This window comes from Acomys minous, assembly GCF_964271855.1.
Source record: "Acomys minous genome assembly, chromosome: 3".
Taxonomy (NCBI): Eukaryota; Metazoa; Chordata; class Mammalia; order Rodentia; family Muridae; genus Acomys; species Acomys minous.
This window is the reverse complement of record NC_140485.1, coordinates 9715656-9728591: the sequence shown is the minus strand read 5'-3', so window position 1 is coordinate 9728591 and position 12936 is coordinate 9715656. Positions and strand designations below refer to the sequence as shown.

The 12936-nt window shown below is 38.6% G+C and overlaps 1 protein-coding gene across 11 annotated transcripts in view; it reads right to left on the bottom strand.

The window, feature by feature from the left end:
- The window catches only part of TASP1 (taspase 1), a 218486-nt gene that overhangs the window by 17599 nt on the left and 187951 nt on the right, over nucleotides 1-12936 (bottom strand). For all 11 annotated transcript variants that reach the window (XM_084774559.1, XM_084774564.1, XM_084774563.1 and 8 more), the window contains one exon: nucleotides 8602-8675. In XM_084774559.1, coding sequence (XP_084630685.1) covers nucleotides 8602-8675 — 74 coding nt within the window. Of the gene's footprint in view, nucleotides 1-8601; nucleotides 8676-12936 lie in introns of those variants that run through there.

Here is a 12936-nt window from a genome sequence, read left to right as displayed (position 1 = left end):
CAGGCCCTCCTCAGTTGGCTTCTGCTGGATATTTGTAAATGCCCAATTTGATGATACTGCCTCCCCTACAGGATCTTTTATCTGGAAGCTTTGCAGGAGGGGATGCTGCATTCTGCTTCAGATTCACTTATATTCAGGAACTCCAGCTGACCAGCCTATGATCTGTAAGACCCCAGATTTGATAATGTTATCTTTTGGCCTTTTGCTTCCTCTATCAATTGGGCTACCTTGATGGGTATTTTGAGTGCCTGATTTGATGATGCTTGGCTATCTGTTCTCTGTTTCTATCAGCTACGTACTCTTTATGTTTATTTTTCTCACACATTCAAAACCAAAAGCATGGCTCTCAGAGTATTCTCTAGAAAGTACAGAACAGTGGCACACACAGACTAAGGAGACCAAGGCTGGAAGATAATGAGATCTAGGCCAGACTAGGCTATCTAGTGAGGCACAGCCCAGATAGATAAATAAATAAATAGATAGATAGATGACAGATAGACAGATAGAAAATTAAAATTGGGAGTCACACTGGTAACTTGTGCTAGGTTATAAATATGGGTTCATACAGAAACCCAAGTCAAACTCTAGTGTCATTCTTCATATAGTATTTCTATTTATCCAGATTCTCAAAACACAGAGGTATAATTTACATGCCATAAAATACATAGATGCTAGTTAAAGGATTAGGTGACTTCTAATAGCTTGTATACCCACAAAACCATAACATAAACAAAAACTTTATGAATGGAACATTTCTACTATCGCCCTCAAATTCCCTCAGGCCCCACTTTTTAGCCCTTTAGCTTTCTGTCTCTGCTCTAACTTTGTCAGTATTTCCTATGATGGAAAAACTCACCAAGTACTTTTTTTGTGTCTAGCTTGGTTACACAGCACAATGCTTCACTCCATCTTTAAGATGTAGAAGAGAATATATTTAGCTTTCTGAGGCTTTATCCTTGGCACAAGAAAGACTTACTCAAGTGTTGTAAACTCTATTTAGGACGATTTTACGAGGCCAGGGAAAATTAATGGCACCCAAGATTTATGAGGCTGGGTAACAGAGCGTGGTGGTAGAGAGCTTGCCTAGCATGTCTAAGGCTCTAGGACCCAGCCCTACAACACAGGGAGGGAAAGATTTACGTATGCAATCACTATCAATATTATGAAGTAAGCTAAAAAGAACAAAAGACAAAGTACCCACAAACAGAATAAACTATCACTTTAAACTCAGTTTCCTATTCTATGTTCTTTGTGATCTTTAAATAAAATTTCTGAATGTAAGTTCCCTTGTCTATAATAGCAATGTCATTTACTGTATTTTTACTCTTAACAGCAGGAAACACTCATTATATTAATTATATACTAAATAACCTTATAATTTTTTAAGTTAGAGAAATAAGAATGGATGAGATTATTTCATTGATTCTCGTCTAATTTCAGCACCCACACATAGACACAGACACAGACACACACACACACACACACACACACACACACACACCCAGAGGCTCAGGGAACATCATGAAAAAGGAGGCAGAATGTGTCTCAGAGCTGGAGGTGCACTGTTTTCTAAACCAGCTACTGTGTTCATAAACTCTAAGCAGTTGTGGTCACCTGCACAAGACCTGCGTGAGGTAAAGCCAGCCACAACCCAGCATAAAGGAGGAAAAGGTGCCCTCCAGGCCTCAACCCTTACTGAGGAGCTACTGGCAATTGACTACAGGGAGTTCCCCATGTTCGAGTAGATGGCCATACCAGGTATGTACGGTAGGCAGCACTAACTGAACATCATGAGTCATCAGAGAAGGAAAGCATGGCCTGGTGCCTCAGGCCAGTATTCATAGCTACTTGGGATGGTGAGGAAAAGGATCATGGGTTCAAGGTTTGCCTGGGACAACTGAGAAAGTATCTCTATGTAAATAAATAAATAAGTAATAAAAAGATGGGGGAGAAGAAAAAAGACATGAGGTTGGGAAGAAGCTAGGGAGCTGTGTTGGAGCTAGAGAGTGGGAAGGGGGTTAGATATAACCACATTTGATAGTATACATATTTAGGAAATTGTCAAAAATTAGATATTGATTGGTAAAGCTTGAAAATGTAGGGAGATAGCATTTTAAAATCTAATGTATGATGGAACATTACAAAATTCATAAGGAAAATTTGGAAGAAGCTGACCAAAGCATATGGTAGGGTTACATGAATTATCTACAGTATTTTTCTTATTTTAAAAATAATATTTTTATGGTATTGACTGCCCAAGTTCCATTTGTATTTTGGGAAGTGTTTTAATTTATTTTTAACATTGTTTCAGAATTTAAATTAAATATGAAGGCAGCCTATAGAATGGAAAAAAGTCTTTTAACAATTATGCATCTGATCCTGAGTGTTAGTGTCTAGACTGTACAAACTGCTAAAAACAAAACTAAACATCAAACAACCCAAATTTTTAAAAATGGGGCTATGGAACCAAACAGAGGGCCCTCAAAAGAAAAGAAAAAAATTTGAGAAAGATGTTTTAAAATGTTCAACACCCTTAGCCTATATACATATAGCATACACGTACATATAAAAATGTCCATATGGTTTTGTCCTATAACAGGGGCACACAGCCAGCTATGGGTCACCACTTCTGATTTGTTGGTCAGCTGGGTCCCATGGATCCCCAAGTACCCAGCTTACTGCCAGTAGTCATAGAACATAGAGAAACCAAGCCTGTATCAACAAGAAAACCCCATCGCTACTGGCTGGCTTTCACAGAGGTAGAAGGTGCTCTGCAGGCTCCTAGGGGATAAAGTAGGAAACAGTCTCACTCAGTGTGAACTCTAGGGCAAGGGGACTGGCATGAAGTGCGTGGTGCTGAAGCAGTAGCAGGAATGTTATGGGAGGATCCACCCACTCCCTGACTGGATGTTATGGGAGGATCCACCCACTCCCTGACTGGATGTTATGGGAGGATCCACCCACTCCCTGACTGGATGTTATGGGAGGATCCACCCACTCCCTGACTGGATGTTCGGCCCAATCCACAAGAAGGAACCCATGACTGGTACCATTAACTGAACGAAGACTCTGCGGCTTGGCATCCCTAATACTTATCTTTATACCTGAAGACTAGTGTATCTCTCAGTCCTTACCAAAGGGGATTCTTTTTGCAATGAACTATGATGAATACAGAGATTCCCAACTGGTCCATGTGCAGAGAATCAGAGACTGAAGGAAGCGTGCTCAACCCTAACTGGGATATTGCACCACACGCTCTCCTAAAGCTCAGGGATCATCAAGGAAGAGAGAGGAGAAGAGACTACAGGAGCAAAAAGTGATAGCTGACTGTCTCAGACTAATGCTCTCCAAACACTGCAGGGAGTTGTCTGGCTTTGGCTTTTTGCAGTTTACTGAAATGTTCATGTAAGAGCAGATGAGAATCCTGGTGACAATTACATAAAATCACATGATGTCTTTCTAATATAATATTTCTGTTAATTCTCTGAGAACCCAATATGTGCATATAATGCACTTTGGTGACATTCACTCCTGCGGTTTTTTTCATCCTCTGCTCCCAACTTCTGTCATTAATTTTTTTATAATACACTGAATCCAATGTGTGCTGACTGGACACCATTGTGTGGGGCTGCCAGACCAAATTTTGAACAACTTTATCACTTTCTTACTTTAAAAAGACAAAAATAAAACAACAACAACAACAACCAGAACCAGGTGGATCACTGTGAGTTCAAGGACAGCTTGGTCTAGAAAGTGAGTCCAAGACAGGCAGGGCCACACAGAGAAACCTGTCTCCAAAAAAACCCAAACAACAACAACAACAACAGCAGCAGCAGAATTCTTTTCCAACTTCTGTCTCTGATTTCTCCTTTTGCACTGTACATGGTACTGATGAGGATTTCTAGGTACAGAAGTGATGAGAGAGACCAAAGTGGACCTTCTTTTGGTGCATTCCCAACATTAATTAATGTTCCATGGTTCACTGACTGCTATCATTTTATGTATGCTTGTTTTTGTGGTGGGTTTTTTGGTTTTGGTTTTGGTTTAGTTTTTTTTGTTTTGTTTTGTTTTGTTTTGTTTTGTTTTGTTTTGAGACAGGGTTTCTCTGTGTAGCCTTTGCTGTCCTGGACTCCCTTTGTAGACCAGGTTGGCCTTGAACTCAAAGAGATCTGTCTGCTTCTGCCTCTCTGAATGCTGGGATTACAAGTATATGTCACCACGCCCAGGTAACTGCTATGATTTTTAGGCTCTTGGTAATTTTTTTTTTTAACCTAAGGAAGTTCTTCCAGTATCTGGTATTTTGAGGGGATTATAACAAGTGGAAGCTGAACAGATTGTGTGGTATCAGAATGAACATATATTTTTCCTCCTTTATTTTGGTAATTACACTGGTTGATATTTTTATAGCTTTATGGAAAAACACAAATGCCATAAAATCCACCATTTTAAATAAATGTTCAGTCTAGTGGTTTGCAGTATATTTGTAAAGCAGGGCAACTTTATAATTCCAGAACCTTTTCATGTCCTTGAAAATAAACCCAATATCCGAACTCCCACCCCCCAGGCCCCACTAATCTCTTACATTTGTTTCTACAGGTTTTCCAATTCTAGACATTTAATGCAAATGGAAACATGCAATGTCTGGTCTTTTTCACCTGGCTTCATGTTTTCAAGAGACACTGGGGCTAACTGTTGCAGAACTTCATTCTTTTTTGTGGTTAAAAAAAATCATTTCATGAACGCAACACACTTACTTATCCATCCAACAGTCAATAGGCATTGAGTTGTTCCTACTTTTTAAATTATCTTTAGTATATACCTAAGAGTGGACCTGCTGGGTAATGCAGTAATTCTATTAAACTTTCTGAGAAACTATCATGCTGCTTTTCAGACAGATCATTTCTACACTCCTAGCAGCAGTATATGAAAGTTTTATTTTTTTCCTAACAAATACATGTCATTTTTCTTTTCTATAGACATTATGTTGGATGAGAAGTGGATAAGAACCACTGTGGTTTTGATTTATTGTTCACTAATGAATACCAACAGTAGGCATATTTCCATATACTTATTTATGGATTGTAAATCTTCACTGAAGAAATGTTTATTTACATCTTGCTGAATTACAAGAATTTAAAATTTATTCTAAACTGATGTAAGTCACTCACCAATGGCATTGTTAGTAAATATGTTTTCCTATTCTGTGGACTGTTTTTGTTTTTATTTTTTGGCAACATCTTTGCAGTAAAGGTTTTAATATTGATAATTTATTCTCTTTTATTGTATATACTTTTCATATTCAAAAATGACTTCCTAGTCCAAAGAAAATAATGACACAGGCAAGGTCTGTCAAAATATGAACACAGTTTGACACACAGGACAAAGGATATTACAAGTAAATATTTCCTAAGTAGATAAAACTTTAAAGCCAAAGGCTGGGTATTATTCCAGAAGATATCCTAATGTGAGGCAGGTCAACAGTGAGAAAGTCATACCTCTCAGAGTTCCAGCCAGAAAACAAAAGGCAGCAGTATGGAGAAAAGTAACCATCCATTCAGTGTAGAGCTGGTTATAAACCAAGGCCAAAACTTTTGTATTGTACAACTAAAGTGCATGGCTAACAAATTATTAGATCTATGTTTTATGCAAGTGATATATTTGAGGCATTCTGCCTTAAGATAACTTTAAAATTACAGAACAGTGTAAGTATTATGAAACACCTACCACGGTTTATCTGTTGTCAACATTGTGTTCCATTTACTTGGTAGTTTATTATCCACACATTCACTCACACAATACTTTTCTGAAAGACCAAGATTATACATACAGGTCCCCGTTTGCCTAGATACTTCAATGTGTGTTGCCTAAAAATATGAGTATTTCCCTATTAATCATACCATAGATAACAATGTTAGTGAATTTAACAATAACGCAACTCTTTTTTGCTAACCTTATTTCAATTTTGCAAAATGACCTAAGATGTATTACAACATTTGGGTTTGATATACAGAAGCCACTTTAAGGTGAGTTAAAACAGTTACTGGGAACATATCCTTGGCAGTATTCAATCTGGAACCCTTCGATGGCCCTTATCTTTTATGGCACTTGACAGTTGCATATAGCACCATCCTTTTTTATTTTCTTCCCAACATGCTCTTCACCCTGGATTTGTCTGTTTACCTGTAATAAGTTCATGCTATGTACTTCCAGATGGAACACCATATAAGTGGCACTGTGTCCTTCCCAGGCTGTCACATCCAGAGGCACACACACTGTCTTGATGATGGCCCTAGTTCTCAACACAGTTGCAGTGTTGCCTATTTCCTTGATTACAGAATTATTATTTTTCCACAACTAATAAGAAACCTTTAGAGAGATATTAAAACTATAAAACAGCCTATTCTTCCTCAAGAATCAATGTTATAACAGTATTTATACTGTTATTATAAAAAGTAATCTCTCTATATAAAAAATAAAAACTAATTCATTTAGGGTGAGGGTGATGCGCCGGAATCAATTCCATTCCAGTTTAAACATGCTTTATGGCACTCAACTATGTGCACTAGTGTTTATGAAAAACTGCTCATTAACTGTCCAGTCACTAAAGAAAATTGGCAATATGATTTTTAAACCTAACTAGTACCTATGCTCTAATGTTTCTCTCATAAACAGCACAACTCAAGGCAAAACTGCTGTAGGTCCAACTCGGGTTTCTGTGCTTTCTTTACTATCCATACTTTGGATAGTATTTTGCTATCCAATGGCAGGTATTTTGCAGAGATCACCAGCAGGAAAGGCAGACACTTCCACTCAAGGGGCTTGGTACACCACCCTCTTTCCCTAACCCCTGACCCACACAACTGGCCTCAGTGCTGACGCCCACTCTCATCATGATCTTTTGTACATGACCTTTGTTCAAGATCAATATGCAGAGTGAAAGAGAAGGATTCAATGACTACAAGGAACCCTGGCTTATTCAGTTTGCTTCCTGTTTGGAAACTGCTGTCATCCACAAGAGAATGTGCTGGAAATACCTGAATAACCATTTTCCACTTGTTTATTAAAACCTATGGTACTCAATACAGTAGCTATGAGCCACATATGCTACTAAAAAATGAAGTGACGTGTAAAATTCAGTTCTTCAGCTCTACTAGCCACATTTCAGACACTCAGTATTTCAGCATGTAGTTCTCCAGCCATACTAGATGGCACAGACATCAGGGTTTCAACTGCCATAAAAGAAGTCTATAAGTGCTGCTCCAAACACGACAGTCAGCTCTAAAGTGCACAATTACAAATCTCTTTTTGAAAGATTACAAAGCAAGGCAACCTATAAATTCACTTATGCAATAGGTCTACTGAGAGAAAATACAAGTCTTATCAGGTCTTCACCTGATACAACGGAGGTGGGGGGCTCTGTAATGTTTCATGACTACCAGTCAATGTTCCTATATATTAAATTCATAGACACTGTGTAACCCTACTGATTATATATATACATATATACACACACACATACACAAACACACACATATACATATATATATACATATGTATGTATTGTATGAGAAATGAACAATCAACTACAGCCATGTGCTATTTAATAATGAAAATTAATCCTGAGAAAACTGTCGCTAGATCATTTTCTCTGAGTGAGCATCACATGTGTGATTTCATTAGGCAATGCAATCTTATGTGACCATTGTCAAATACATTGTTTGCTATTGCTCAAAATACCATCATGATGTATCACTACTCTCTAGTTAACTTACTCTCTTTTTAAAGCTACTTAATGACAATTAGAGAACATATATCAGAAGTTTCTTTACTTGCTGTTCCAAATATGTAAAATAGATACTTGTCTTTAAAAAAAAAGGTTGCCCAACTTCATAACTTTGAATCTGGGGTGCCTTAATGCCAAGTAAATGTCATATACCACAGCTGTTCCTAAAAAAACTTATGAACAGGAACCTGAAGTCAATATTAAATCCACAAATCCTGTTTTTATGTCTCAAGATCAAGCATTGTAAGTTCAAGGAGACCTGCAAGTCAAGAGCTGATGCTTGGATGACTGTATGACTGCTGTGGCAACTGCTGTGTTGCTCACAGAGGCCACGCCCATGTAGACACAGAACAAGGCACAAGAGATGGTAAGAGAGCTGGATGGTAGTCCACAAGCATCTCAGCCATTTCTGTTATGAAAGATGTAGAGATACATCCCAGAGGCTAATTCTAAATTGTCTTAGTTTCCTTTATCCTTTTCAACCTCCCTTGAGGAAGCATCCATCTTGGTTAGCTTGTCAGCTTTATTCTCATTTTCTCTTACAAATCTTGAGTTTCCTCGTTTCAAGTATTCATACTAGGCAAAAGGGGACCAAAAGAAGGGGTTTGCTAACTCACTTTGTTCCACCAAGAAGAGCATTTTTACCATCTGCTGATTTTCTTTGGCACTATTAATTGTGATTTGAATGAAGCTCACTGGTTACTACTTGAGAGGTGGAAAAGTCGTCTGCTTCAACAGATGGGTTCGAAGCTTATATACTGACTACAGGGCTTTCAGGTTATGACCCTACCCCCCCCCCTACCACTCCCCACACTTACCTTGGCTTTCCCATCCTGGGCTGACATATATCCCACGCACATGCTCTCTGTAGTATGGCTCCACAGAAATTCCACTGTGTGAACAAGAACACAAATAGGCACATTCACATCCACAGATGGAAAATAAATCTTTGCCTTTTTAATAGAACAGTTAAAGATAGCTTTATATTTAACACTCATTCCCTACTTTCCATTTGCTCCTTCATAAATGTCAAGATGATTTAGTACTCAAAACTGTAATGCCATTTACTGTGAAATGAAAAATGTATTTCTTTCTTGTCAGAACTTATGATTATTACATGTAGAATAAATGCTCACATTTGAACTTAGAAGATTAAACACATACACATTCATAATACAGTACATAGTGATTTAGTAATTGCAATATTCCACAGCACAGTTTCTTTCAACATATACATATGCATACATGACTTAAGTCTTTACTTAAGACACTACAGTCAGGGCAGACAAAATAGCGATGAATCTAAACTAGCTTGCCACAGACAGGAAGGAAATGCTTCAAGAATGAGAGGCACTTATCAAAAAGACCCCATGGTTGACCTGAAGGTCTCTTGCTGGCCAAATTTGCTCTCAAGAAAGTGACAGGTGACAGTGATGAATTATAACCACTGAGCAAATTAAGAAGCAAAGACGGAAACAAGTGAAAAAAATAAGAGAGGATACAGCTCTTTATTTCTGGCAGCAGAGTCAACAAATAAACACAGAAGACATCTACTGACTGTCTGTCACTTAAGCCTGATGGTATGATTCAAAACCTAAAATTCACAGTGGAAGGAAAGAATTGATTCTCCAGAGTTGTCAAACTTCTTGGATATGCACTCTGGGACACCTACATGTCATCCACACTATGTACATACACGATAATAATAAATAGTATGTAAAAAACACTCGTAAAGAAGACATTATACCATCCTCCTGAGGCTTGAGGAAGAATGTAGAAGAGGTGGAAAGAAGAGAAGACACGGAGAAAGGCTGCAAAGTGCCATCTTCAAGCAAGCATAGTAATTATAATCATGATCAGTGTCTTATTCAGTCATCATCAGAGACTGATGGAACAGTTCCTGTAGCAGATGGAACAAATACAGAGACCCATAGCCACAAAGTACACAGAACGAAATATCTTGGAATGCACGGTTCTAAACAAGATGTCTCCATCAAATCCCTCCCCTCAGACGTCATGACGCTCTACAGAGGAGAAGGTGGCAGCAATCACAGGGCCTACATGGCCTGCACCAGGTCCTCTGCATATATACTACAGTTTTTAACTTAGTGCTTTTATGGTACTTCTGACAGTGTTAATGAGTGAGTCTGAGAAGGTCTTCCTGAGCCTTCTCTTGGTGCTTTTATTTTCCTGTTGGTTTGGCTTACTCAGCTTTGAAATGATGGTTTTTGTTTTCTCTCATTATACTTTATTTTGTTATATTTTGTTATCTCTTAGAAGCTTATTCTTTTACAATGAGAGACAGAAAGAGTGGACTGGATGAGAAAGGAAGTGGTTAAGGAACTGAGAAGAGTAGAGGGAGGGAAACTGTATTCAGATTATACTGTATGAGAATCAGTGTTTAATAAAAGGGAGAAAATCAAAACAAACAAACAAAAATTATGATCATGAACTCACAGCAGCTGTGTTTGCCTGAACTGGGTCAACACAAAAACTGTCAGAAGTCGGTGTGGATGGGGGAGGGTCTCAGGAGGACTAGCCCATCCTCCCTCTGTTGCAGTACTAGCTACTGTGAGCTTCTAGGTGAGGGAAGAAATTGACTTTAGTTGTCTACCCACCAGTGATCCAGCCAAGTTCCAATGAATTGTTTCAAACTGATGTCACACGGGGGCTCTGGTTAAACTCAGCAGGTCACAAAACAAACAAAAGTAAGATATAAATCTGGGAAAGAGACTTTCAGAGAGGAGACGAATGGTGGTGGTAGGGATGGGAGGGGAAAAAGCAAGGGTATGGGGAAAGAATAATCAGAATACAATATGTATGTATGTATGTATGTATGTATGTATGTATAAATTGTCACAAAATATGCTTACTAGGAGTTTGAAAATCATGTTTGCTAGAACTAGTGGGTGAAGGCTTAAATAGCATGATATTTGCAGTCTCAATGTATCTCTTTATAAGTTTATTAAAAATAAAGTGAAAAAATTGAAAATTTATTGTGGAATAAATCTTATGAGCTCTAACTTAACGAAGTAAAAATGCCAATTTCAACAACTAAGGTGCAAACAAAACTGTAAAATGTTGACCATGCAACTTATAAGATAACCACTGAAATACATCACTTAAAATGTGGAACCAAGTCTGAATGGGAGTAAAGAACAGCTTCACATAGCAACACTCTCCACTCACTAACTCATCTGAATGCTTCAAATTTGTCAAAGTCAACTTCTCACAAGAGAAGCTGAGAGAAATGTTGAAAGGGACACTAAACACAGGATGCCATCTAGGATTGTATTCTGGACGGGTGACAAGGGGATATTACGTGGACACTATGAAGACAAACACCGGCATGTGAAAATAAGTTGTTTAGAAGAATGTTCTGTCTTCAGAAATACACACTGATGTGTTGGAGTAAAGGAGTTTAAATCTCCTCTGAAATACTTGAGGAAAGTGTATGTAGAGGAAGGAACAGATAAGCGAGGATACAAAAGTAATACAAAAAGGCAACAATAGTGCTTCTGAGAGATGACTCCATGGGATCAGTGATAGAGCTTTTTCCTACATATGAAATCATATCTAAGTAAAATGTTACAAACAAGAATCCACACATATAAAAATACACACAGAATTTCTATTGCTGTTAAGAGACACCAGAATCATGGAAACCATTATACAGAAAAACATTTAAGTGGGGCTGGCTTACAGGTCCAGAGGGTTAGTCTACTACTGTCCTGATGGGAGGCAAGGCAAGCACAGGCAGACATGGTACTGAAGAAGTAGCTGAGTATTCTACAGTTGGAACCACAGCAGTAGGGAAGAGAGATCCTGGGCCTGGCTAGGGCACTGGAGACCTCCAAGTCACCCCCACTGACACACTTCCTCTAACACACCCCAATCCTTTGAAGTAAACAGTGCAGCTCCCTAGGAGCCTTTGGGGGCCATTTTCCTTCAGGCCGCCACCACCTTCAAGGGCAACCTTCCAGATTCTAAGTTTTTAAAGGCATTTTCAGTCTTGCTACATTTTTCCAACAACAACAAAAAATCTCACATGTGCCTGATGATAAAATTGCATTACCCAATATCAAGCTCTTGGCATGCCAGGCCATTTATCTGTTTATAGCTCAGTGCTTAAAGACAGGTGTTTAAGACTCAATGTGGAAACAGTGGTCCTAGATTGTGAAGATTTTGCCAGACATGTGCAGAAGAAAGAAACAATGAGGGACAAGATAGGGTTCCTCAGATGACTCATTTCCTCCTCCTTAATTAATTATCAAACTTGCCAACCTGCTATGCACATACCCAGCTGCCGAGGACAGGAAAGCAGTCAGGCAATAACATTCTCCTCACAAGATGTTTCCCTTCCACACACACTGGCTTTGAGCTTCAAAATTCTTCCAGTCCAGAGCAACGTCTTGAATATGCTAAGCTGCTTGACAGAGCAAAGGCTCCAATCTTAGTGAAGTTCTCCATGGAGTAGTAATTTTATTTCAAAAAAACAAACAAACAAACAAACAAAAAACAACAACAGCTAAGACACAATTAAAATTGTGTGTGTGTGTGTGTGTGTGTGTGTGTGTGTGTGTGTGTGTGTGTGTGTGTGTTTTGTCTTACTAAAATGGCAACAGCTCAGGAATGAGACCGGCCCCACAGAAGAGACACACATACCTAGAAGCATAGCCCAGGAACACCACCAACACAAACATGAAGATCAGTGTGTGTGTGAGGAGATCAGAGAACAACCTCTGGTATTGGTTTTTAAAAATAAACTTTTTTTTTTTAGGAATAGGTTTCTCCACTGCCCCCTTCCCTCCAAGGCCACCATGCAGAGCATGCTGGTGGGCCTGTGCGTGCAAGCCCCGCCCCCAAGCCATGCAGTGCAACCCTCTGTAACTCAGTCCCAGGGGATCCAATGCCCTTCTCTGGCTTCTAGAGCACTATGCACATGGGGTGCAAAAACATACATTCAGAAAAACATTTAGATACTTAAATTTATAATGCAGAGGTACTCAAAACTTTATGAATACTGCTTTGATACTGAAGCTTTCAGCAAGATTTTCAGATATACAATTTAAAAGTTCTTAAAGTAACACAATGTCTACAAATTAATTTTCAAAGTTTTCAAAAATATTTGTTATCCCCCACAGAATGCAATA